This window comes from Cygnus olor, chromosome 12, assembly GCF_009769625.2.
Source record: "Cygnus olor isolate bCygOlo1 chromosome 12, bCygOlo1.pri.v2, whole genome shotgun sequence".
Classification (NCBI taxonomy): Eukaryota; Metazoa; Chordata; class Aves; order Anseriformes; family Anatidae; genus Cygnus; species Cygnus olor.
In genome coordinates this window covers 3,687,553-3,712,202 of record NC_049180.1, presented here as the reverse complement: position 1 = coordinate 3,712,202, position 24,650 = coordinate 3,687,553, and the positions used below count along the sequence as shown (strand labels likewise).

At 44.3% G+C, this 24,650-nt stretch overlaps 1 protein-coding gene across 1 annotated transcript; it reads left to right on the top strand.

Moving 5' to 3' along the window:
- Positions 1 to 287: 287 nt before the first annotated feature.
- On the top strand, positions 288 to 24,559 carry ATP2C2 (ATPase secretory pathway Ca2+ transporting 2). The gene is made up of 29 exons (XM_040571548.1): positions 288 to 386; positions 2,451 to 2,518; positions 5,297 to 5,342; positions 5,904 to 6,014; positions 6,639 to 6,755; positions 8,249 to 8,338; positions 8,421 to 8,456; positions 8,550 to 8,611; positions 9,638 to 9,746; positions 9,824 to 9,973; positions 10,085 to 10,153; positions 10,603 to 10,678; positions 10,915 to 10,981; positions 11,937 to 12,061; positions 13,817 to 13,914; positions 14,667 to 14,768; positions 15,583 to 15,672; positions 17,138 to 17,239; positions 17,831 to 17,987; positions 19,378 to 19,548; positions 20,154 to 20,251; positions 20,337 to 20,387; positions 20,878 to 21,044; positions 21,716 to 21,784; positions 21,867 to 21,983; positions 22,637 to 22,784; positions 23,001 to 23,096; positions 23,432 to 23,573; positions 24,273 to 24,559. Exons 1-29 carry the CDS (start codon positions 288 to 290, stop codon positions 24,383 to 24,385), a joined length of 2,946 nt encoding a protein of 981 aa, XP_040427482.1. The 3' UTR covers positions 24,386 to 24,559.
- Positions 24,560 to 24,650: the final 91 nt, after the last annotated feature.

Sequence of the window (24,650 nt, the reverse complement as noted above, 5' to 3'; positions counted from 1 at the left end):
AGAGGAAACCACAGACCTCTAGGTGCCCTTTGGGTGCTGTACCTGCACGTTCTGTGCTCTCATATGGGTCTTAAACACTCGCAGGTTTCCCCTGGCAGGGTTTTATGGGCGAAAGGTGCGCAGGCTCCTTCTGGCACCTGCAGCCGAAGGCGTGACTTGGCAGCAGGTAACCCGGCCTCTCCCCGCCCGTAACCATAGCCCTGCGCCTGCAGGGGAATTCGAGCCCTGCCGCAGAGGGTGGCAGCGGCACCGCGGCCCCCGGGGCGCTTCCCACCGCCCCAGCAAAGATGGTCGAGGGAGGCTTCGCCAAACTCTTCCAGAAAAGGTCTCTCGTCCGCCTCACGCAGAAATACCAGCCCTTGGGAAGCGCCGAGCCGGAAGAGGAGGTGAGGATTTCTTATGTCCCTTGCCTGGACCTGCCAAAAATAATTTGTAGGATTGGGGTTGAATCTGTCACCTTTGCCTGCTGGTCTGCTTTGTCCGGCTGCTAACTTGGTGTTGCTGTGGCCGTGCCCTGAGAGCCGAATTGTTCCCTGTAAGCAGGACGAAGTTGCTGATGTTTACCAGGCAGCGGGACAAGATGAGGATACGCGTGCTGCGTGCTACGGGCAGGGCGCACAGCTCAGGCCGCAGCAGATGGGCTGGGACAGCCCGGCTGACCCCTCGGGCTGTCTGTGTGCTCTGCCTGCATTCATTACTGCTAATGAGTGGCCGAGATGAGCTGGGCAGCTCTGCTCATAACTCTGACATAATACTTTTTTTTCCTGAAAAATGCTGATCTATGAACATCGATTTTTCCCTTCACTACCGCTCCTTGGTACCCTCACAGATGGGTCAGAGAGTGGCTGGTGGTGGTTTGGGAGTCACGTTTGTTACTCTTGTTGCTTTCTCTCCACTGAAACTCACAGGCTGGGATTATTTTATCATCACGTGGTTGCTCGGCACAGGGATTACCATTGCTCAAGACCCATTTTTCACCCACACAACGGACACATCAGGTGCCCTCCTACATGAACCTGATCTAATTCTTTTAGCACCTAGGGTTGGCCTTTAGTCCTGTCCCCACAACACCATCCATACGTTTCAAGATGCTTGTGTTCCTTTCTGACTGAGGCCTTTGTCAGATGTCATTTCAGCTAATCCTCTGATCATTTCTGAGTCCTGTCTTTCCAGCAGGGGGTTGGTCAGGGCAACAGAGAGAAGAAAAGAAGATGCTGAGCTCTTACCCCACGCACCATGCAGTGTGTTGTGTGATGCTGCTCTGTGCCACTTAAACACAGCTCGAAACCCCAAGGAGAGGAAGGTGCCGCTGAGATTAGAAATTTCTGTAATCTCGCTTTGATAGGAAGCTGAGGTTTCCAATCCTGCGTAGTCAGGATGCCGCCGGCAATTAGGCTGGCTTGTTCTTTGGCAGTAACTTTTTCATCGTGCCAAAATAAATAATGATACATATTTACTGACAAACGTACACCCTGCCTGAATTTGAGCTGTAGTCCGTGCAGCGTCATACTTGTGTAACGTGATGGGGAAACGGTTGGCATTTTGGCTGCAGGCATAGGAAGTAGGCAGCAACGTGCAAGTGCAGTGGGGAAACGACTTCCAGGCAAGTCCTGGAAGAACCCATAACGGGTGAGCGCAGTGATGGAGCGACTTCAGAGCAGGTCTGCAGAGACTCGAGGGTGTCAGGAATAATCTGATTCCAAAGACCACATAGATGTTGCTATCGTTTAGATACCCACCAGAAAAACCTTTTTACAATGCCGTCACAGTGAGGCTTAAATAAATCCAAACAATGTCCAAGCCAGTATGTTGGGTGACTGCTGGGAAGCCGCTGCACTGGGGCAGAGCAATGAACAGCAGTTATTGCACCCCTGAAAGGAGTTCCCAATTTATTCTATATAAAGTCACCAAAGAATTCTCTGCATTTTGCCACTATTATTATTAATCTCAGTAACTGCCATGCCTTAAACAACTTGATAAATCAAGAGCATATTCCCAGACTGTGATTTAGTCTGGTAAATGACTCGTGTCTCCTCTAAGGATGATATTTTGCTTCTTTATTTGAAAATAGCCACAGAACACTTTCAGTTTTATCGTTCTTAAGTGGCCAGGTCAAAAAGATTGTCCTGGGCCTTAAAGATGTGAGTCCAGGTGATCCGATGAGTCTCAAGCAGGATAAATACACTGGCTGCATAAATACGCGGACTGCAGTGAGCGAAGGAGAAGCCCCAGCGCTGGCGGCTGCAAGGTGATGGGCAGCCCTTGGGCTCTGCCGATGGCATTATCTGGAGGTGGCAGAACAGTTAACTTCCACATCAAAGCACAAATGCAGCTGGTGTAGAGACTCTGATGCATAAAGTTTCAGTTCTCTGTCTACAGTGGCACATTCAGAATCACAGGGAGTTTGCAGCACTGACTTTCGGTTGAAGAGAACCCTGTTTTTCCTGCAGAAACCTGAAGAACATCCAAGCCCAGATCTGGTCACTGGTTCCTTCATCCCCAAAGAGCTGAAGTCAGGGCAAGGTGGGAACACCCTTACGGTCTCGGAAGGCACCAGGAGAGGAGAGGAGCTCCCTGCCAGGATCTCCTGCCAGCTCACCGGGCACCTGCTGTGGTTTAGGGGCTCTTCTCTTAGGTTTAGAAAGAGCTGGCTCCTGCCCCAGGCACATCGCATCACCAAAACCCTTTTTGTCCTTTCTCCCATAGCACTTAATCCACTAGAGTCTCAGTAGCCATGGCAGGAAGCACCGATATCACAGGCTCTGTTCCTACATCTTTCCAGAATTGCAGAGCATCCTCACCAGAATATTTTCCCTACCATGCAGGTACCTAATTATATATATGCCCTCAAAATAAAACTAAATAGTGCAGCTCGCCTTCCAGGTAAAGAAAGAGAGCCCATGGGACTGCTTCTGCAAAGCAGTGGTACAGCTTCTCCTTATGCACCCTTTTTCAAACCCTCAGAGGTGTCAAGCCCAATTTCTGCGTTCTGCAAAGCATCCAGCAAGCGAGGAGTTAACTCACTCCCTCCAGCTCCCCCGAGGTTTTGGGGCTGCAGCAGCTCCCTCCCAGGAGACCTTATGCACCAAAGCTGCCTTAAATCTGGCTTTTTGGTCCTTTTGGGACCGGGTGGCTCCGATAAGGAAGCCCAGCGAGGCAGCCCCTTGCTCGAGGGGCTGGGGTTTGCTGCAGGGGGGTTCCTGTGCCCCTGAAACGCAGCTCCCCAGGCCACCAGCTGCCACGTGTGCCCAAAAAGCAGCCCGAAGGGCTTCTGAGGGATTAGTCTGGTTTATTTTTTTTCAGTAGGCATGAAGAATAGACAAGAAGAGGGTTTCTGTTTAAGATTTTAAAGGGTTCCTTGTCAGACTAAATAACCCAGCCCACTTTTGACCAGATTACGATACACTAGCTGGTCCAAAGTAACCTAAGACGGGGAGTGAGAAATATCCAAAAGCTCAGGAAAAGCAGAGCTGGGGGAGTGGAAAGCTCAAGAACTGCTCTTCTGGGCCGGTTGCCAGAGCACACAGCGAGGGTTTCGTGCTCCCTGCGCTCTCCCTGTTGGCACGGCTGCTCAGTGTGACAATCCATGGATCGTTTTGGGGCCGGGGATGCAGCGGTGTGGGCAGCAGCAGCACGGGGTGGGCTGCTGCATGGATGGGGCCTCTCCAGGTCCCCAGCATCTCCCAAACCCACCGAGCAGGGGATATATTGCAATTCCTCCTTCTTGCTAACCTGCTCTATGGCATCACGCTTTTGTGCTTGAATTATGTATAAGGGATAAAGGTTAAAAGTGTGCATTGATAATGTTGACAGCCCACATCTGGTTTAAAAGGTAGACAAGGAGTGATGCACAAGACAGTCCCGAGCTGGGCATCACTGGAGCTGCTCTGGGAGGAGAAGCCGTGCCAGGCAAATCACTGTTGGGCACAAGCTGATCAGTAGAAATCAGCTCACGGGAAAAGTGTTCCTTGCAGAGCAGCCCCGGCTGCAAGGAGCACGGCGCTGCTGGCCTGGCTATTGATTCGCGGCCGCGCACTGTGTGCTCTTGTCATTCGTTTCCTCCAGGCCTTTCCGAGGGTAAATAGCAGTGATAGCGCGGGGAGCTGGCAGGTCTGCCTTCTCCTAGCAGCTCTGTGGGACTGCAGGCATGTTACGCCTCTGCCCGTGTCTCTTCCCACCTCCGTCTCCTTTAATTAAAATACAACCTCCTCGGAGGCAGCGGTACCTGTTCGTGCCATTGGCAGCACGGAGGAGCCTGCAGAAGCTGCTTAAACAGCAATAACAGGAGCGCTGCAACATAAGGAAGAGAGATTTTCTGCATCTACCTCAGGCTTTGGACTGCAGAACTCTGGATGTTCCTGGACACCTCCTGAGTATTCATAGAAGGGCTAACTCCCCAAATACTGGTTCAGGCATCTCTGACATCCTCCAAGCCCTTGCTCAGGTGCTGCTGAGCACCTGAGCCTGAGCGTTTCCACCCCAAAACCCCCTGGGTGCTGAATTTCTCCCATGGGCTGAGCGTCCCCTGCCAGGCTCCTCAGCACCGCGCTCGCCCTCGCAGCACCCAGCCTCCTCCACTCACAGCATCCAGGATTGCTGCATTCAAGGGAAGAGCAACAAGAGGAGCTCAGCAAATGCCCCAGTTTATGTCTTTTTTATCATGAAAGGGAGAAGTTAGGGTGAGATTTAAGAGGGTTTCTCCTGCTTGGAGATGGAAAATGGCTGCAGAGGTGGGAAAGGAGCCTCTTGTGAGCGAGCATCCCCTGCCCAGCCTCACCAGGGGGGGTTTGCTTCCTCCCATTGGAGCAGAGAGTTTTTCTATCTCATGTTTTCCATTCATTTTTCCTTCTGACAAGTTTATATTTTTAACAAGGGAAAATGTTTTTTCCTTGCTCTGAGCATCAAGCGTGCAGTGGGCTGGAAGATACTGGCATGGAAAAATGCTAATCTTGGGCAGGATCCCTGCAAACAGCAGAGCCCTGCATGCTTTCCTGCCCATGGTGCTGCTGTGTGTTTGACTTTTGGGTAATCCAGCTCCTAATCGCATTGCTTTCCACTAGCTGATAACAACAAAAAAAAAGGTTCAAGCTCAGCCTCTCAACCAAGGCAGCATCAAAATCTTTGCAAAGGCTCAGAAAAACACTCAGCTGAACCCAATTTTTACCTTCCCTCCTCTGCTGAGCAGCTGGGGGAGCTCTCAAGGGAGATGAGCTGGGGACAGTGGAGGGGAAGGGAGGTTGTAGGGGGGTGAAGCATGCTGCCAGCATCCCTGTCACCTTGCTGTGTGGAGATGAAGGCAGCAAGGGGGCAGAGCGCAGCTGTGGTCTGTTCTGCTGGGAAACGTGGGTGGAAGACGACCAGAGGTGTTTGTGTGGAAGGGGGCACGAGGGCTGTTTGGGATGCTGCAGGGCTGGGGGGTTACACTGAGCTCCTTCAATTGTCGCTGACTATTTGGATGTATGCACGGGTGATCAAAAGTGCCAGTATTTGGGCTAATTATTGAACGGTATTGAACACAACAACATCATCAGGCACTTTGCGGGTAGAGCACAGCAAATTTCCTGCTCTGCCATCACCCAAATGAAGGGGCTTCTGCTTGGAGGGTTGTGCCACCACCTCCTGCCTGCACAGGACCGGCTTCTCCCAGCCACCGGCTGTCCTTGGAGGGGTCACGGGTGGGTGCCCGAGCTCCTCGCTGCTGGGCATAAGGAGGTACGCCTGGCTTTGAGGATTAATTAGTGAGTATTATAGAGCGCTGCGATGTGGGATGTGTTTTAGCTAACTGTGGAGCCATAGGGCTGGTGAGATAAGGGAATGGGACTAGGGGGAAGAGGTGAAGAGATGCTGAACGGCTTCTGTTAATGGGGTTCTTGCCTAACGAGCGCTTTATCTCCTTTCTGCAGAGCCAGGAGGAATGCGAGCTGAAAGTCATTGAGCAGGAGAAGGAGGTGACTATTCTGCCCCCAAAAGATGCATGTAAATGCCATAAAGAAGACTTGGCAAAAGCCTTAAATGTAAGTGTTTTAGCTGTGCTTGTGAAAATAGCATCACAGTCTGCAGGCTGCACACCTGTTGACCCAAATTATCCTCAGCACCTTAGGAAACATTGTGCAAATGCACGCAGCCCTTTTTCCCCTGCTTTTTGTGGCAGGTTTCATTTCAGAGGCAAAACTCCTCACGCGGTTTTAGCATCCTGGGTGACTTCTCTGCAGCTCCCACGCAGCCTGGCCCCATGTCCTGCCCTGCCCAGCCACCATCCCCTACCTGGAACAAACCACGGGCACCCCTGCTGCAGTGTGGTTTTCTAATTTGTCATCTCTTGTATAATTTCTCACCAATGGAAATATATATATATTTTATGCTTATTTTATCAGTTCCTGTGAGAACTGATGGTCAAGTCTTACAGTTCAACAAACCAAGTACCTAAGCAGAAAAGCAGCAGATTTATTTTGGGGGACACTGTGCTGGCTGTGGAGCCACACACTGCTCAAAGAGCAGCCCCAAGCCTTTGTGACACTGAATCATGAGCATCATGCCCAGTCTACTGACAATTTCTTAATATAAAAAGATTAGCCTTACACCTTCTTCTATGACTATTCTACAATGTGTAAAGTTGTTTTGCTTTGATTTCCTGCTAGGTTGATTTACACACTGGACTCTCGGAGACTTCTGTGCTACAGCGCCGGTTGAAACATGGCTGGAATGAATTTTCAGTAGATAACACAGAGCCCATATGGAAGAAATACCTAGACCAGGTAGGGGTTTTCAGCACAGACTCTCATTTCCCTGGCTGAGGTGTCCCGAGAGTGTCTGTATGTTGAAACATTCAGGCTTTCGACTTCCCTGGATTCAGCCTTGGGACAGGATGTGCCCCGGGTACTGAAACTGTCTGTTCCCACAGGAAAGCCATTGTGAGATGCAGATGTGGGTTCATTTAAAGTGGAGATAACATCTTAAAATAAAAATAAACCTTTTTATCTCCATGCAGCCTGCAAATCAAAAGCTATAGCTCGGTGACCTGGTTTCTGGAGCACATTTATTCCCTTTAAGGCAAGTGATAAAATCATTAAAGGTTTGGGAAAACCATCCATAGCTGTGATTTTGGTTACGCTGGCAGTCACTGGTGCCCTTCAAGCCAACTGCACCCAAGAAGCCTGGCAGAAGGTGGGATGTGCTGTCCTGTTTTTCCCCAACTGAATTATTTTTGAGTCTTGCTTTTGTTAACTACTCTTATCAGTATTTAATGTATCTTTCACCTTTCTTTCAGAGCTTTTAACCAAACAAGAAAGGTGGTTTAAATTTTTTTGTGTGTTTTCAGCCAGCAATTTGACTGATTTATTTATTTATTTATTTTTGCTTGCTTTGGTTTTATTTTAGCTAGATAATGAAGATTTTCCTTTCTTTGAAAGACTTTATTGCATGGATTATCTTTTTTTTTTTTTTTTATGCAAATAATACTCTTTTAGCAGTTTGATGTAAGCATCACTAAATCTCTTCAAAGATTTTTTTTTATTTTCAAAAACAGTGAAGTGTTAGGAGGTTTTTTTACTCTTCCTTGACTACTTTAAAAAGGTATTTCTCCTATGAGGACACCAAACAAACTCTTCAATGTGATTCACTTCCACCAATTCCTACATTAGCTAAATAGTGCTGAGATTTTCTCAAGTATGAGTAAGGTCCTTAAAATCCATGTTTAAAAGTGTGTGGGGAAAAGTAAGGAACTCTCCAAAAGCACATGATTTTCCCAAGCCTCTGCTGATTTTGGTGATGTTTTCCATGATTTTGGGACTGCAGCACCTGACTGGTACAGTGCTGGCACCTGGGACCAGGGCAAAGCTTAGCAGATTAATGAGAAGGGAAAAAAAAAAAAAAAAAGAGAGAGAGAGAGGATTTCTGGTTTCATATTCTGAAAAGACAATAAAAGGTTTTGTCTGCACCTCTCTTGACTCTAAGGAGATTTTAGAGTCAGCCCTGCGCTATATGGCTGCATAGACAAGCCTTGCCTGTGCAGCTGGGAGGAAAGAGAGGAAATTTTTGTGTCTTGGTGAAAGCCTCTGCCTTGTCCTGCAGTCCCTGATGCTGGCTGTCCCATGTAGTCTGGCCATGGGCACTGCACCTGCTCTGTCTGGGCAGCAAAGTCCCTACAGCAAAACAGCACCTCTAAATCCTTTCTGAGACCAGCTCAGACCACGTTTAACTTTATACCGCATATATATTTGCGGTATATTTGTTTTGTCTCTTTTCCCAGTTTAAAAATCCCCTCATTCTCTTGCTGCTGGCTTCTGCCTTAGTAAGCGTCATCACTAAAGAATATGAGGATGCAGCGAGCATCACCATGGTAGGTGGCACATCCCCTGTCACCCAACCCTTTGCTTCCTAGAGCCGGCGTGCCCGTGCCTCTAACACCTCTCTGTCCACAGGCGGTGCTTATTGTGGTCACCGTGGCCTTCATCCAGGTACGTCGGCCAGGGTTCTGCTCCACAGCCGGGGCTGTGCCATGAGCAGGTCACACACGTAACTTGGCTTTCTTCTCCTTTCTTTTTCCAAAGGAGTATCGCTCGGAAAAGTCTCTGGAAGAACTGAACAAGCTGGTCCCCCCCGAGTGCAACTGGTGAGGCGTGGCTGGCTGCCTGGCTCGGTGGTTCTGCGTCCTTTGGGTTATGAGGGCAGAACCAACCTGTGGAGAAAATGATTTCAGGTCGTCATGTGTCTGATGAGAAAGCGGTGTCTGGGAGGTGAAGACAGGCTGAGGGAGCTGGGGTTGTTCATCCTGGAGAAGAGATGGCTCCTGGGAGACCTTACAGCGGCCTGCTAGTGCCTAAAGGGGGCTGCAGGCAAGCTGGGGATGGATTCTGTCAGGGAGTATAGTGATAGGACAAGGGGTAAGAGTTTTAAACTAAAAAAAACCGCCCTTGCTGTCCGTACACACGGACACAGAGGCTTACAGCCGGCCACGTGTGAACGTGGCCATGCCACTGCCTGTGTGGCAGCTGTGGGGCATGGCAGGTGCCCGCGCCCGGCTGCTTTGATGCTCGGTATCAGCGCTTTAGATTGTGCTTTCCTGCTTGTGTCTTTGCAAACTGGTCCTGTCACAGCCAACACAAATAAGCCGTGAGGCTCAGGAAACATTCCGTCTCCAAAGCTCTGTAGGGCTTTATTCTGCTCCAAAGTTCACCTGGGTTTGGATCTTACAAACACTGCTGTTAAATTATTTATTTATTTTTACAACATAACGACACTATAAGCATCTATCTGCTTGAAGGGTGATACTTTCAATACAATAAAAAACACCAGTCATTAAAGTTTTTCAAGCTTTTTCAATCAAGGTATCAGCACGTCACTACTTAAAGTGTGAGCAATGGGAAAGCACACCTTCTTGTCACTCCTACCTACTAAGTGCCGTTCAAGTCAATTACTGCTGAAATGTAAATCTTCTGTAAGTTGCCCATCTGTTTAAGAATTAAAACTGAGCCCAATGGGGAGCACGCTCATGGTTATGCAGATTGTATGTTATGTACACTGGAAGCTCTTTGGAGCAGGGCTTTTGCTCCCCTGCCAGTCATATTCCCAAGTCTGCACAAAGAATAAAGCCTGTTTTTTTTTTTTTTTTAATTCTTTTTCCATTTGCCTAATGTAGCCTAAGGGAAGGAAAACTGCAGCATCTTCTAGCACGAGAGCTTGTGCCTGGAGATATCATATATCTTTCTGTTGGCGATAGGGTCCCTGCAGACCTCAGGCTAATAGAGGTAAATATAGCTATATGGACAAGAGCCTGCTTTGGAAAATTGTTTTAACAGTGCCAGAAATATGTGGGTTTAATTAGGTTACAGATCTGCTGGTGGATGAATCCAGTTTTACGGGAGAAGCTGAGCCTTGCAACAAGACTGATGGTGTGTTGCTGGAAGCCGGAGACATAACCACGCTGAGCAATGTTGTTTTCATGGGGACCCTGGTGCGATACGGGAAGGGAAAAGTGAGTCCTGTAACTTGCAACCTTTTACTTGATATTTGTCACAGAATCTTCCAAATAGGATTTTTTTCATTTGCATCTCTCTCTCTTTTTTTTTTTTTCCCTTCTTTTCAGGGCATAGTTATTGGGACGGGTGAAAACTCACAGTTTGGAGAGGTGTTCAAAATGATGCAAGCTGAAGAGGTAAAGGAACCTCTGTGTAACTCTGGAAATGGTGGGTGTGCTGGATGAAAGTTGGTGAGGAGGAGCAGTCCTGAGAGTTAATGCACTCGGTCCGTCTCTGTTTCTGCTATGGAATGTCTGTGTGTGACCAAGGGACACCTAAACTGCATGGCTTCTTGTCCTTGTTCTTTAGTTTTTCCCTCAATTTCTTCTAGATATATAAAATTTTACTTCTACACATGCCAAGCTTTCACAGGCTAGATCTCTGAACCAACCAACACAGATGAGGTTTTATAAAACTAATTGGGTCTTGGTCTTGGGCTTTGGGTGCATAAGCACTAGGGTACATGGGGCAGCAGTAAGGACCACAGTAATCATAACCAGGACTGTGTGGGGCAGTCATTCTGGCCTACCATCCTATTCTAATCTTACATAATAAGCAAATCAAAACAGCTGTTCTCTGTTTGCAGACTCCCAAAACACCTCTCCAGAAAAGCATGGACAGACTGGGGAAGCAACTCACTCTTTTCTCCTTTGGGATAATTGGTGAGTTGAACACAATGCCTGTGTTTGCATGGTCAGCTGTGAGAGCCCTCTGTGATCCAGGGCCACTTTTTTCAAAAGTACTTGGTGATATGGCTTACCTGGATGGGGGTGTCCAAGCACAGATGCCTGGGAGGGAGAGATCTGGGGGCCTCATTGCATATTCCATTCCCCAACAGCAACTAAAGCAGATTATAGATGTATAAATGTATTTTAATCGGATGTTTTCCCCCCACCAGGTTTAATAATGCTCATTGGCTGGTTACAAGGGAAGCATCTTCTCAGCATGTTCACAATTGGAGTTAGGTGAGGACTGGAGAGCACCTTTCTCTTTGATTATAATGAAATATGTCCCAGGGAGTTTACTGCTGAAAACAATAGACAATCCACAAAAGAGAACTTGGATAAGGCTCTTCATAAGTACACATTGATCTTACACTGGTGCAATTAATGTTTGCTTTACAATAGAGTTTAATAGAAAAAGAAGTATGAGGGTTTACTTAATTTTAGAAATTAATCAAATTCAAATCTTTTTTTCCTTATTTCCTCTGAACAAAGTATTTTGAAAATCATCACTGACATTTCCACCTCATCCTGCCATGAATGTCCTCTCCTGTACTATGTCCTCATCTGTACTATGAATTTAGTGGGAGTGTAACAACAGCAAATATTAGCCTTTGCTGTTCTTACTAGGTTTACTTATAAAGACAGGAATTTGCATTTTATGTGGCATGAAATGCATGCGCAACCTCCTAATCAAACATAATAAACCATGTGTTTTTAGTATGGCCCACAAAACCTGTTGTTTGGCGTTGTCATGGCTCCGAAATCAGTCCTTTAAAAAAAAAAAAAAAAAAAAAAGCTACATGTAGGAGATGTGGAGCTGCATGTGGCCAGTAGCTAATGTGTGAACTACGATGCTAGGGAATATTCAACTTCCATAATCAGAATGTTAAATGAATGAAATCCAGCCCTTAAATTCCTACTTAGCCAGAAAATATTGCTCTTCAGCAATGAGAAAAAGAAAAGTGATTGCTCCATCACAATCACCCCCCAAAAAGGTTGAAGGGTTCTATAAATATCCTGCTTGTGTATTTATGGTGTGCCAGTAGTCCCAACAGTAAGCTCTGTGTGCTTCCACTCAGACGCTTGCATATAAGCCGGAAAACTTGCCCCCATGGAGATGTCCCTTTGGCACATTTTGGTCAGTCCTTGCAGCTTGACCCGCATTTTGAAGACGTTGTCTCTCTGCTGTCCCCAGCCTTGCGGTGGCTGCCATCCCAGAGGGCCTTCCCATCGTGGTCACCGTAACGCTGGTGCTGGGTGTCCTCCGGATGGCCAAGAAAAGAGTGATTGTGAAGAAGCTGCCCATAGTAGAAACCTTAGGTAAGGCTGCAAAGGAGCCACATGGTTTGTTCATCTGCTTCAAAATTTGTGCTTCTCTGCAGGCATGCCTGTTTTGGGTTTAAGGCTTGGTTTCTCATTTCTCTCTATTTTGTGGGACCATCCTGCAGGTCCCTCCTGCCTGCTTCTTTGCTGTCTGGCTAAAAAACCTTGCAGCCCCTCAAGTTAAGCCTGGCAACATAGACAAAACCATCTGCCCTTCTGTGCAGCTATCTCCCTGATGTCCAAAGAGTCATGGAAAATAGGGATTGAGAGGTCGATGAGAAGGCATCCAGCAATTCTTGCAGCTCCAGGGCAAAATAAACTGTCATGAAAGTATTATTTCACTTTCCTTTACCTTCAAATTGGCCCTCATCCCCAGGTCACCGTATTCCAGGCTTTGCTACTCTGACCTTGGTCAGTATGGCAATTAGATGAAGGAGAAGACGTGCATTTAGTCCCACTCATTAAAATGTGCAACAAATGCCAAGCCCAGCCTGAGTAATCTCAAATGTCTGCTGCACAGCCGGATCTTCAGCTAAGATTTGTCTGACTTAGAAATGCTGCTATTGTTTGAACTACCCTTGTTTGTTCTGCAGTTTAAGGGATCTTATCACCCTCGCTTTATTGTACCTGCTCTGACCCAGGACATCTGAGACTGCCTTATCTCAGTAAGAATTTTGTTCTGGAAGGGCTGTGCCCAAATAGGCATAACTGCCAGATGTCCAGGTACTCTGCAAGACGGCTGAAGCGTGGAAAAAGTTGTACTCTCCTGCACAAAAATTGCACCGCATCTGTTACATTTCTCAAAAGGAGAAAGACAATCCTTCTGCTTTACCTGATTCTTTGATTGTAAATAATTAAAAATGAAATATTGGGGGTGATAGCTTTTCTCTGTGCTAATCCATCAAAATCGCAACTAATTTGGTCGCAGCCCAATCTTATTTATTCTTTCTGGGCTCTTACCTGGTGGTCACCACGTTCACGGGTCTGTTCTAAGCCACGTGGTCACCTCCAAAGCAATGAAAGATATTCAGACATAGAAGGGAGCTGAAGTCTGATTCTCTTTTTTGCATTAAAGTCATGTTTTTCCTTTTTTAAGGAGTAGAAACTAGCCTGTGGTGACCGCTAACTCATTTTTTTGCTGTATTCTGGTGTAAATGGGCTCTGGAACAAATGTGCTTTATGGCCACAAAAACAGAGCATGAGTGGGGCAGCTTCCACTCTTCAGTGTGGATTTTAAAGTATTTTTTGGTAACAGGTTTGGTGGTTTTGCAGCCTCACAACTCCTTGGGGAGGCAGGGAGTGCTGTTGTTCCTGACTTAGAGAGAGGGAAGTACGGGTTAAACGGCCCGTTTGAGGAAGCATGTGGCAGAGTGCGAATTTGATAATTCTTTTCCGAATGTAAGAGCTGTTCTGTTCAGGTGTAATACTGCAGCTTGGGTACGTTGGTCACCTCCCTGGAGATGAGGGCCTTCTCCAACTGCTCACAGGCTGATTCTTAAGACAACATAAAGACATCTTCAGATGTCTCCTAGCACATCTCACAACCAAATTCTGTGCACGATACCCTGAAGTGCAATCAAATTCTTTTCCCTTCATCCTTTCCTCACAACTCATCCATCTGTTGGTATTTTCTCCCTTTCTTATTGGTGCAGTTTAAACAGCATCAGGGGAACGTGTTCTCCTCCTTCTGGGGCCTTGGATCTCATTATTTGCGTGATTTATGAGTTCTGATTAAAAACTTCCCTGCATCAGGTTGCTGCAATGTCATCTGCTCAGATAAGACAGGCACTCTGACAGCCAACGAGATGACGGTGACTCGGCTTGTGACCTCGGACGGGTTCCAGGCAGAGGTACGGACGAGGTGGTGATACGGCCTTTCCTATTCCAGCTCAGTGGGGCCAATTTGCTTTTAGTTCAGTGAGGCCCAAGTGAGGAATATTGAGTCAGTCCTAAAACATCTCTTTCTTGTACGTCACTGGTTGTGTGAAAGAGAAGGGACTTTTGCAGTGCTGGAGACAGGCGGAGGTGGGGCTGCGTGTACAAAAGCTGCTCAGATGCCATAAACAAAGTTCTTCATTGACTTCATCTGCTGTGCTCTGCAATTATTGCAAACACTGAAACCCGACACTGACCCTTGTGGGTCCACCTACTGTAGGAATATTTATTATGAGTGACTTCATATTTTCATTTGGTTCATTTACCTGCACGTAAAGTGGATGAAAAATGCAGGCCTGTGAAACCTAAGGTAGTGGAGATTCAGGCTACCCTGCATCAGTGGGATGGAGCTTGAGCAACGCCAGTGAACCCACTGCGACCAAAGGACTGGATCTGGACTGGATCTCTTGACTGAGCTGAGAGACTGCTGCCAAACTTGTCTGCCATGAGTTCAGAAGACAAGCCAATTCTTTTTGTTCTTATGTATTCTTAATAATATACATTCATTATCAGCAGTGATTCGTATAAGCATTGCCTTGAGCTAGAAAAAAAAATCCCAGAATACCTTCAAAATCAGAAATTTCCTCAACTGCACCACACTCTACACAAACGTAGTATAGTCCTGCCTGACACTGAGAAATTTGCTCTTTCTGTCTCTGTTCCTCAGGTCAGTGGGGTGGGCTACAACGGAGAAGGAAATGTTTATCTTCTGCCATCAAAGGAAATTCTTAAAGAATTTTCCAATGTCTCAGTCGGGAAACTAGTGGAGGTAAGTATAAATTATGAAACAGCTTGTCCTATTTACATTCAATTTGAATTTGCACAGATCACTTTGGGTAATGAGTGTGAAAACACCACTTTTGTATTTCTAAAATAAACTGCCTTGCAAGAGCAGTCACATAGAACGGCTCTGAGTAAATATGATATGAAACCTGAAGCTTATTGGTGAAAGGTAGCAATCATAGGACATATAGGGAGAGACCAGAGTCATCAAGTTAAGTGTCATTGCTGTTTTGGATCAAAATACAACTCTGGCAGGGGAAAGAGCAATTAACATTACCACGTCCAGGTTTTTTTATGCAGACAGACCGTAGACTTTAGCCAGCTGTGTAATCAATATATATATGCACTGTGATGGTCTCTGGATCTCGTGTTAGCATTAAACAACATCTTGTGCGTTCAAGTGTAGACTAAAGCAGAGTGTTTGGCTAGTGAAATGATGTGAGCTGGAACCTCAAATGGAGGTTAGGCTTTACTGTACGCATACTGCACTTTAGAAGCAACAGTAGGAGGAACTGAGTTTTCATGACTTATCAAGCTGGTTTGATACATATCATGTTTTGCTTCATGTTAATTTGTGCAAAATGTAATATTTTATCAAAATGTTGGCATATCCTGTGGATTATGCAGGTTTAGAAAGCACAAGAACTGAACTCAAGAGGTGCTGCTATGGGGAATAGCACATGTTTTGGGATGTAGTTGTTTTCATTCTCTAAGCTCTCTTTATTTCATTTAAAGAGATGAAAAAACTATGAATTTAGTTGTGGAAAAAATAAACCGTGTAAATATGTTTCTTTCTCTAGGCTGGCTGTGTAGTCAATAACGCTATTATCAGGAAAAACAATGTGATAGGACAGCCCACAGAAGGAGCTCTCATGGCCCTTGCAATGAAGGTAAGATTGTTGAGATTTAAAACATTTCAGAATTAAAATAAAAAATAAAAGCTGGAATTGTAAGTCTGACAGCAGTGATCAGACTTCTTTAAAGTCCACAGACTGGCTTTAGTCTTTCCTTGTCTCTTCTCCCTGGGGCTGGAGATGTACACGTCTTTGGTGTAACACTCTTGTCACAGACAACCACCTTCCCTGAGCTTCTGTGCTAATAGCAGTAATTGTATTGCTTGGTTAATCTGTGCAATTATGCTGCATAATAGATTTCTTTTGAGCAGAAGCCAGAATGTCTATTTATATATTTTCTGTGAATGCCAATTAAGAGTTCAGGAGAAAGGCGAGAGTATAAAAAATGAGCAAGAACTGGCCGTGCTAGAAAGCATAGCATAGGGTCATCCTGGATTTGGATCATCTGATAGCTGTTTACCTTTTTTCTGGTCATAATTGTGTAAAACAATATTTTTATTTTTATTAGTGTTGTATTCATACTCACAGGTAGGGAGCCATAAAACACCTTTTATCCATGCTATGCAGCCTGTGGTCCACAGACCTCAGGTGGGCTGTAAAGCAGAGAAGGTGGCTGATGAAATGATGTACAGATACCTGGTTTTGCCTCCTAATTTTTAAGCTTGCAACTCTACCAGTGAAACCAGTTGTTTGGATTTTTTATTTTTTGAAAACAATGACATTTTATTTCCCTAAATGCTAAATGTAAGTCTTTCTTCTGCTCTGCCACTGAGTAGCCAATCAATAGCAGAACATGTGGGCAGTTGTCTCTTCTATTTTGTTTATTTATTTATTTACTTTTTTTTTTTTTTTTGGTGGAGCAGGGGCAGAGAAAGAATGGAAGCTATTTCTGATGGCTGCAACTGTGCACAGAGTGCAGTGTGTGCTGCTAGGGCAGGCACGTGTGTTGGTTCAGAATGTCACATGTCAGAGCTGAAGGGTCTTCTTGTGGTGAATTTATTTTGAGCTTAACTCATCAGGGAAGAATTTGAAACCACACCTGTAACAGACTATTCAGTTGTTTGCAATTTTCCTTTTTTCTTTCAAGTAGGGCAGCTGGGAGATAGCTGAAGTGGGGGAGCCCGAGCTTGGGCTGGAAGAAATCCGTGGAGCCCAACCTAGAACTTTGCCATCGGTTCAGGGAAAGGATTTGAGCCACCTTTGATCCAAAGCCCCACCAAGGGCCTGGACAGCAGTGCAGAGCTCTTGCAAAAGCCAGCAGTTCTTGCAAAAGCTTCAGGCTGAGATTTAATTCATCCTATGTCAGGCACCAAAAGGAAAAGGTGTTTCTGAAACAGAGGTTCTACTCTCCACATGCTTTCTCTTGAGCTCTACCAAATATGACTGCCTGGAAGTACCTGGTCAACCATCGGTTCTTGAAGTATACTGTACCATGGAAAATATAGACAAGCTTTGATATTGTTTAGCATTACAGTGCTCTTTTTATTTCACTCTGCTTTAGATGGAATTAGCTGACATAAAAGATATTTATGTAAGGAAGAAGGAAATTCCGTTTAGCTCTGAACAAAAGTGGATGGCCGTGAAATGCACGCTGAAAAATCAGGTAAAGCAAACAGTGCTGTTGGCTGGTTTCGTGTTCCTAATTGTGCACTCCGACAATGGGCATGAAATGGTATCTCTTTAGCAAATAGCGCTCTCAAAAGTTAACTATGTTGGAAGAAAAACTGCACAAACCTCAAAATTCCTGACTTGGGTGTAATTTTAGTTTCTAATGCTGTGCTTGAATGGGAAAAGATAACTCTTTTCATGTAATGGTTTGAGCAGGAAAACAAAAGCTGTTGGATAAAACTGACGGGAAGAAAGATTTGATGTTTGTTTGGAAGAAAATGTTGGCCTTTTTTTCCTTACCTGCTTAAGGAGCTTGTCTCAGCTGATACTGTGCTCTGATTTAAAAACTCACCAACCTTTTCATTACCATTCTGCCTGTGTCTGTGATGGCTGAGCATGAAAAAAGGCTAGAGCAAGACCCTCACATCCTATAAATAACACATGCACGTGGAAATTTTACAAAACAGGTAAAAGAGCAAAGAAAAGATATTTTTTATGCAAGATGTAAAACTTCATGTATTATCAGTATTTTTAAAACATTCTCTTTTCTTTCTTCAATAAAGTATATTATCTCCTTACTTTAAAGGATCAGGAAGATGTTTACTTTATGAAAGGAGCATTTGAAGAAGTTATTCGATATTGCACTATGTATAACAGCAGTGGCATCTCGTTAACGCTTACACCCCAGCAGAAAGCCATCTACCAGCAGGAAGAAAAACGAATGGGCTCCTCAGGTCTACGGGGTCAGTCTTTACTGTCTGTGTCCCTTAAGATTCTTATGCCCTAATACTTTCTGGCTCAATTCTGGTTAGGATAGGCAAAGGCTTAATCCCTAGCATCACTTGCATGATCTCTTTATAATACATGTCAGTTTGCCAAGGATCCTGTCTTAGGCCTGCTGGATGCTTGCTTACCATTAATCTTTTTTTTTTTTTTTTTAATATCTTTTTTTGTTCCTCTGGATTTAAATTACTGAAAGTGAAAGGAGCTGAAAATAAGCACTGGTTCTGGTGAATGTTTTTCTTTCCAGAAGCGTTGTGATTGTCTGGGATACAGTCTGAATGTGGCATTGAAAAGCTTCAAGCTGAACCTGATCTAATTGCTGCTCTGCCAAGTTTTGCTTTTAAAGCAACAAAAAGGAACTTTGAAAGGGGATCAGAGCATGGATTTGAGCACTGAGACTTTCATTTGAAGTGTGGTTCAGTTCTTTATTAGGACCAAATTTAACAATCTCCTTTTGATCCTGACTTCATGTCAGTGCACAGCCTAGAGAAGTTTTATAAGTGTGCCATTTCCTTCATCGCTAGAAGCATCATCTCAGAAATGTCTTAGATTTTCACACAATAACAAAGACACCATCTCCTGTGCATGTCCCCAGGATGTGACTAGATGAGAACAAGTCTTGGGAACCAGGTCTAGAAGAATGTATAGTTAATGTACATATTCTCCAGTCCTATGTCATGCAGTTACTAACTCATGTACGGAGCTTGCTTTACGATATCTGACTCATCTGATGTTGTGAATGGCAAATCACCTTTCAAAAGAAAAGCGATTAGCTAAGGCAGCTGCTGCGAGCTTGTGATTCAGTCATCAAAGCAACACTGGCATGAACCCCTGGCAAAATATCCTTGAGTTATTCAAGACCAATTGAATGATACAGCTAGGCACCAGGAACAGAAACAAAACGTTCAGAGCCTTGCTGTTTACACGATGGAAGTTTTGCTGGTTTAACTGAATTTCCTTCTTACAGTTTAGATTTAGAAATAAAAATTGTTTTCACAGGAGCACTGTTGTTTAGCATAGCAGTTTAATAGTGTCTGCTCTGATGTTGCACTGTCCCGTTTTTTAATACACCTGCATTTAGGCAAGACTTGGTAGACATTAAATTAGACAGAAATAAATCCTAAGGGAAACTTGTGAAACAGAAATTCTCTGATTCTCATAAACCGGTATTATTTGAGAACAGCAAACTTTTGTGTCAATACAAGAATATCTGAATATCTGGGTTTAATGACTTTTTCAGATGGAAAACTGGAAAGTTAAAATCTCCTCTAAATGTTCATTTTAATGTATGGAAATTAATTATAAATAATTTACTTTTGTCTTCTTTTTTTTTTCTCCCTCTTTTTCTAGTACTCGCTTTGGCTTCAGGGCCAGAACTTGGCAAGCTAACCTTTTTAGGTATGGTTGGAATAATCGATCCCCCCAGGGCTGGAGTGAGAGAAGCTGTTCAAGTCCTTTTTGAGTCTGGTGTATCAGTAAAGATGATAACTGGAGATGCTCTGGAAACTGCTGTGGCTATAGGTAGCAAACCTAGTTTCTTTCTTGTGGGTCTGTATTCTGTCTGTCAGATCAATCAAATGTTTTGTTATGCTACCTAACAATAATCAGCTTTATCATTCTTCTTGTTTGTGCTATATAGGTTTTAAGTGTCACTGAGTTCTTGACTTTTCCATTTAACCAAGTCATATCAAGCGCAGTAATAAGGCAGCTATGAACTATGGGCCAAATTCCCATTACTTAATTCTGCTATTTTAAAGTCAGAAGTGTAATACCCTTAAATGAGACAAATGGCGTTGCTGGGATTATAGACTCTGCTAATGTTCTGAGTGTGAGCATCTCTGCATTTTTTGCATTTTGCCTTTAGAAATTCACTGTGCAAGCAGCAAAGAAGAGAGGGCTGGATTTAATGTCAGTTCCAGTTCTGGGTATTGCATTGCATCCATAACACCAGTTGAGTAAGGACAGGGTGACCGGCCCAGCCCAGAGCCAGAGCTGTGTGTCCTCCCAGGTGCTCCAGATTCAGAAGCATTTTCTTGTAAATTCTTCAGTTGCTGCCTGTTCTTCAAGTCAGGAAATAGTTGGCTTTTTCCAGAGCTGATGATCTTATTTTGGTCTTTTCTTTGCAGGACAGAATATTGGTCTCTGCAATGGGAAGCTGAAAGCCATGTCTGGGGAAGAGCTGGACCAACTAGCAGAGGCAGAGCTCTCATCCACTGTCAAAAATGTAATGGTTTTGAATATAACAACTAGGCTTGGTTCCATTTCCTGTAGCGTCCATCTCATACAATAATGTATTTTTTGTTTTTCAGGTTTCAATTTTCTTCAGAACGAGTCCAAAGCACAAACTAAAAATCATAAAGGTACTAAAAGCCTCTCAAATCCATTATAGGCCTCACAAAAACAAGGTGTAGGTGGGCCTCAGGAGTTCTGTAAGCCACCTGGTCTTCCAAGGCACAATCAGCTCAAACGAAAAGACCATAAAACCCAAGCTAGAGCATTGGCACCGTTTACAACAAAGTCGTTAGTGTTTTTCCTGCAGACCTGGCCTGGGTCACTTGAGAGATGCTAGTAATATGATGCTTGACAGTAACAAGCGCTGTATCAAGAGGACTTTGGTCTCCTCTTTCATCTTCTGCTGGAATTGTGAGATACTGGATACTCTTGATAACCTAGTCTCTTAATTTTAAGTCCCGAGTTTGGTTATGTGCTCTATACAGTCCATATAGATGTGGCCTGCTGATGTCTACCCTCACAACTGTTCAGCAGTTCTGTTAAGTGCCAATCCTGTGACTGCCAACAGGACTTCATCTTCTCCTGGCTTCAAAGTCCCTCATCTCTCCTCCACCACAGGCTCTGCAGAGGGCTGGTGCCGTTGTGTCAATGACAGGAGATGGTGTTAACGATGCTGTGGCCCTTAAATCTGCCGATATTGGGATTGCAATGGGGCAAGCCGGTACAGACGTCAGCAAAGAGGCTGCCAACATGATCCTTGTGGACGATGACTTCTCAACAGTAATGTAGGTTCAAAGACTTTCAGTATCTGCTTTCTTACTTCAGATACTTTCTGGCTATCCCTTGCTATGAGGCTGTTATGTGACTAGTCCTGGAAAAATCCGAGATGCAGGACGTGTAAGTCAGCTGGCAGTAAGTGGAGATTGATTCCTCAGTGTGGGCCTGGCTCACTTTCAGTTGTATGCACTGCAATGGCTTTTTTTGTTTCAGGTGGTGGTGACAAAGCTACCTTTCATCCGAAAGCCCTGGTTTCTTGTTGCTGTAGCAATAGAGAATCCCCAGTTACTGTAGCTGACTGGAGATTTAAAAGCTCCTGGACGTCTGGGTAGATCATAACTTGTGCTCTATGCCTCATGCGGGAACCTCAGAGGAAAACTGTATAATTTGCGATGCTTTGTTGGTTCATAACGGGCACGGTAGGCAGAGTAGAGTGAGGATATAATAGGTCACATGCCTGCTTTATGAATCAAAACCTGGCCCTATGAACCAGTGTTTTCAGATTGATTAATGTTGATAAAGTCATTTTAACTAAGATTCATTGTTCTCCTCTTCCTAAGCCGGGGTATGAATTTCAACCAAGGTAAGTGCTAGAGAAGATAACTTGTCTTCAAGGTGTCACAGGGAGCTCAGCATAGAATAGTATTAGTTATTTAATAAATTCTCCTCTCCCTTCCAGGAATGCAATAGAAGAGGGAAAAGGAATATTTTACAACATAAAAAATTTTGTGCGGTTCCAGCTGAGCACGTAAGTTCTTGTTTGCTTTGACTGCAGTGGAGGCACCTCTTGGGTGAGGCCATGCAAACAAACGATCTTCTGTGCATTGCAGGAGCATTTCAGCATTGAGCCTAATTACTCTGTCAACAGTGCTCAACCTACCCAATCCACTCAACGCTATGCAGATCTTATGGATCAACATCATCATGGACGGGCCCCCAGCCCAAAGGTATAGAAGACTCAAATGAGCAAAATATTCTTGCTTTTACTATGTATGACTTTGCCTTAGGAACACAAGCTGCGATGATTTCTTATCTTGCTTGATAGTTATATAAGAGAAGTTGTACTTTTGTTCCCTTCTGGTCCCTCCTAAAGCACTTCAACTGTATTCGAGGTTTTACATGTTCCTGTTTTGGGGTTTAACGAGCTAACTGTTCCACATTTTCAGTGTGAACAGTCTTCTATCTCAAGTGCATCACCTGCTATCACCCTGCAGGTCTGACTAGCAAGGAAATTCTGCATACATATAGGTGTATATGCCCAAAATCACAGGATGCAAGAAACTCACCCATCTGCTGATTACAACTACTCCATCACAGAAGGGATGTTAGCCAAAATTTCACACCTAGCTCTCCCTCTAGGATGGGATTACTGGTATGATGCACTATGGTAGTCTAATATAACTGTAGCAGCTCATTTTGCAAAAGAGACCTTTATCATAGGTCTCCCAGACAAATTTGGGGCTTTATGTAACCCTGCCAGAATACTGGCATCTCTCACGCTTTATTTCAAAGAATTTAATTTTCCAGATCCGTCCTATCAGCAGTACCATTTCAGGAAAATGCACGTTAACTAAACACGGCGCTCTTCTATTTGAGGCAGCTTGGGAGTTGAACCTGTCGACAGGGATACCATCAAACAGCCCCCCCGCTGTATTACGGATACTATACTCAGCAAATCATTGATCCTGAAAATCTTCATGTCAGCTGTAATTATCATCAGTGGAACCCTCTTTGTCTTCTGGAAGGAGGTGAGGAAAATCTTCAATCATATCTTATTTTCATCAGGGTGGAGAACAAAGTGAAGGGCAATTTCTGAAGGAACTATGTGGGAACTTTCTGAAATATCCAGTGGGGAAGGATTAGGAAGGGCAGTGTTAGGAAGCCAGGGATCATTAAAGGGAATATTTAGTTCATCTATTGCATTGACCTATTTTTGTAAGGCTTAACTTTGCATGTGCTTTCAGAATCCAGAAAGTGGCATAACTCCCCGAACCACCACAATGACTTTCACATGTTTTGTGTTTTTTGACCTCTTCAATGCCCTGACATGCCGCTCTCAGGTGAGATCATTGTGTCAGCAGTAATTTCTTGTCTAAAAACAGTAACTAAACACTATATAAACACTAGAATACAAACATTTTGCATAGGAAGTTTTTGTTGTTTGTTTTACAGTCACTTAAACAGTGTGATTTTTATCATCTTTATAAAGTTATTCATCATTGTTCAACTACAACTACAGTTTCAACTATCTAGTTCTGCCCCAGTTAGCATTCATGTAACTTCAGTTTTCCGAAGAGTAATAGAGCTTACGTGCAAAGAAACAGCCTGACGTTCACGTACCAACAGGAGATTGGGAAATGCTATGTTTCTTTTTATTTTTTTTTCCTTTTTCTAGACAAAGCTGATATTTGAAATAGGCTTTTTTCGAAACCGCATGTTCTTGTATTCTGTGCTTGGGTCGTTCTTGGGACAGCTGGCTGTTATATACGTCCCTCCATTACAAAAGATCTTCCAGACAGAGAATTTAGGAGTCCTAGGTAAGTTATAATTTTATTTTTTTTTATATAAGCCACTTTAAAAAGCAGTTGAAACTGCCAAGTTGCTATGTGATAGCTCCCATGAGATTGCTGGTAGGGGAAATCAATCAACAGTTCATATACCTATATGCATACACGTAGCTATACAAAAATGCTAGTATTTAATGATATCCCAAGGTAGGTTTTGAATTTTGATTTACTGCACATAAATGCATGCAAATACAGACAGGCTAAGATTTTCCATGAGTTCTGTATGATAATCTTTCTTTAAACACATCTATCTATGATCATTATGCAGTCACTCAATTTAAAAAAAAAAAATAATCAGGGTAAACATTTACTAGTTTTAAATGCAATGCATATTTTACCATTTACCATCAGTCTAAGCAAACTCTACCATACTATATTGTATCATGTCTACACTAGGCATGCTGTTAGAAGCAGGGATCAACAACTCCAACGAATGTAGAGTAATGTAGTCCCCCCATCAAGTGGACTATACCAACTGACTGTGTATTCCTTGTCTATTGCAGTCATTTCTCTAATTCAGCAGCTACCACAAGCATAGCCAGGCCATACCTCTACGTAGTTACACCAGCACAAATACCTACTGCAGGAGGCCCCTTAATTAGGGATCCCTGCCCAGCCCAAAATCCAGCTGTCCACTGTGTTCACCTCTGCTCTGTTTCCTCTCGGCAGACCTGCTGTTTCTTACTGGACTGGCTTCCTCCGTTTTCATCGTGTCCGAGTTGGTCAAACTCTGTGAAAAACACTGCTGCCAACCAAAGCACACAAAGGAGTGTCATAACTGATGCAGACTTCCTCTAAAGACATACTCAGATTTGAGTTACCCAGCATCACAGCTCCGACGCACCATTATCTGATGATGCACGTCTTTTCTGAAGATCCCCAAGTAAATCTGTACCGACAGTTCTTCCTACTCCAGTGCGTTCCTTCTGCACACTGTACCTAAGCTGTTTGAGCTGTCTACAGAACCCTCTGGACTGGCTCCTGTTTTAAACCAAGATCAGGTATATTTTTATAACGTTGCTCTGTATGCCAAGAATGCTGTGATAG

Coding starts and splice junctions, on each gene's coding strand:
- ATP2C2 (XM_040571548.1), top strand. CDS start 288: ATGGTCGAGGGAGGCTTCGCCAAACTCTTCCAGAAAAGGTCTCTCGTC. Junction 15,673..17,137: donor TCATGGCCCTTGCAATGAAG/GTAAGATTGTTG, acceptor ACTCTGCTTTAG/ATGGAATTAGCTGACATAAA. Junction 23,097..23,431: donor CCCTGACATGCCGCTCTCAG/GTGAGATCATTG, acceptor TCCTTTTTCTAG/ACAAAGCTGATATTTGAAAT.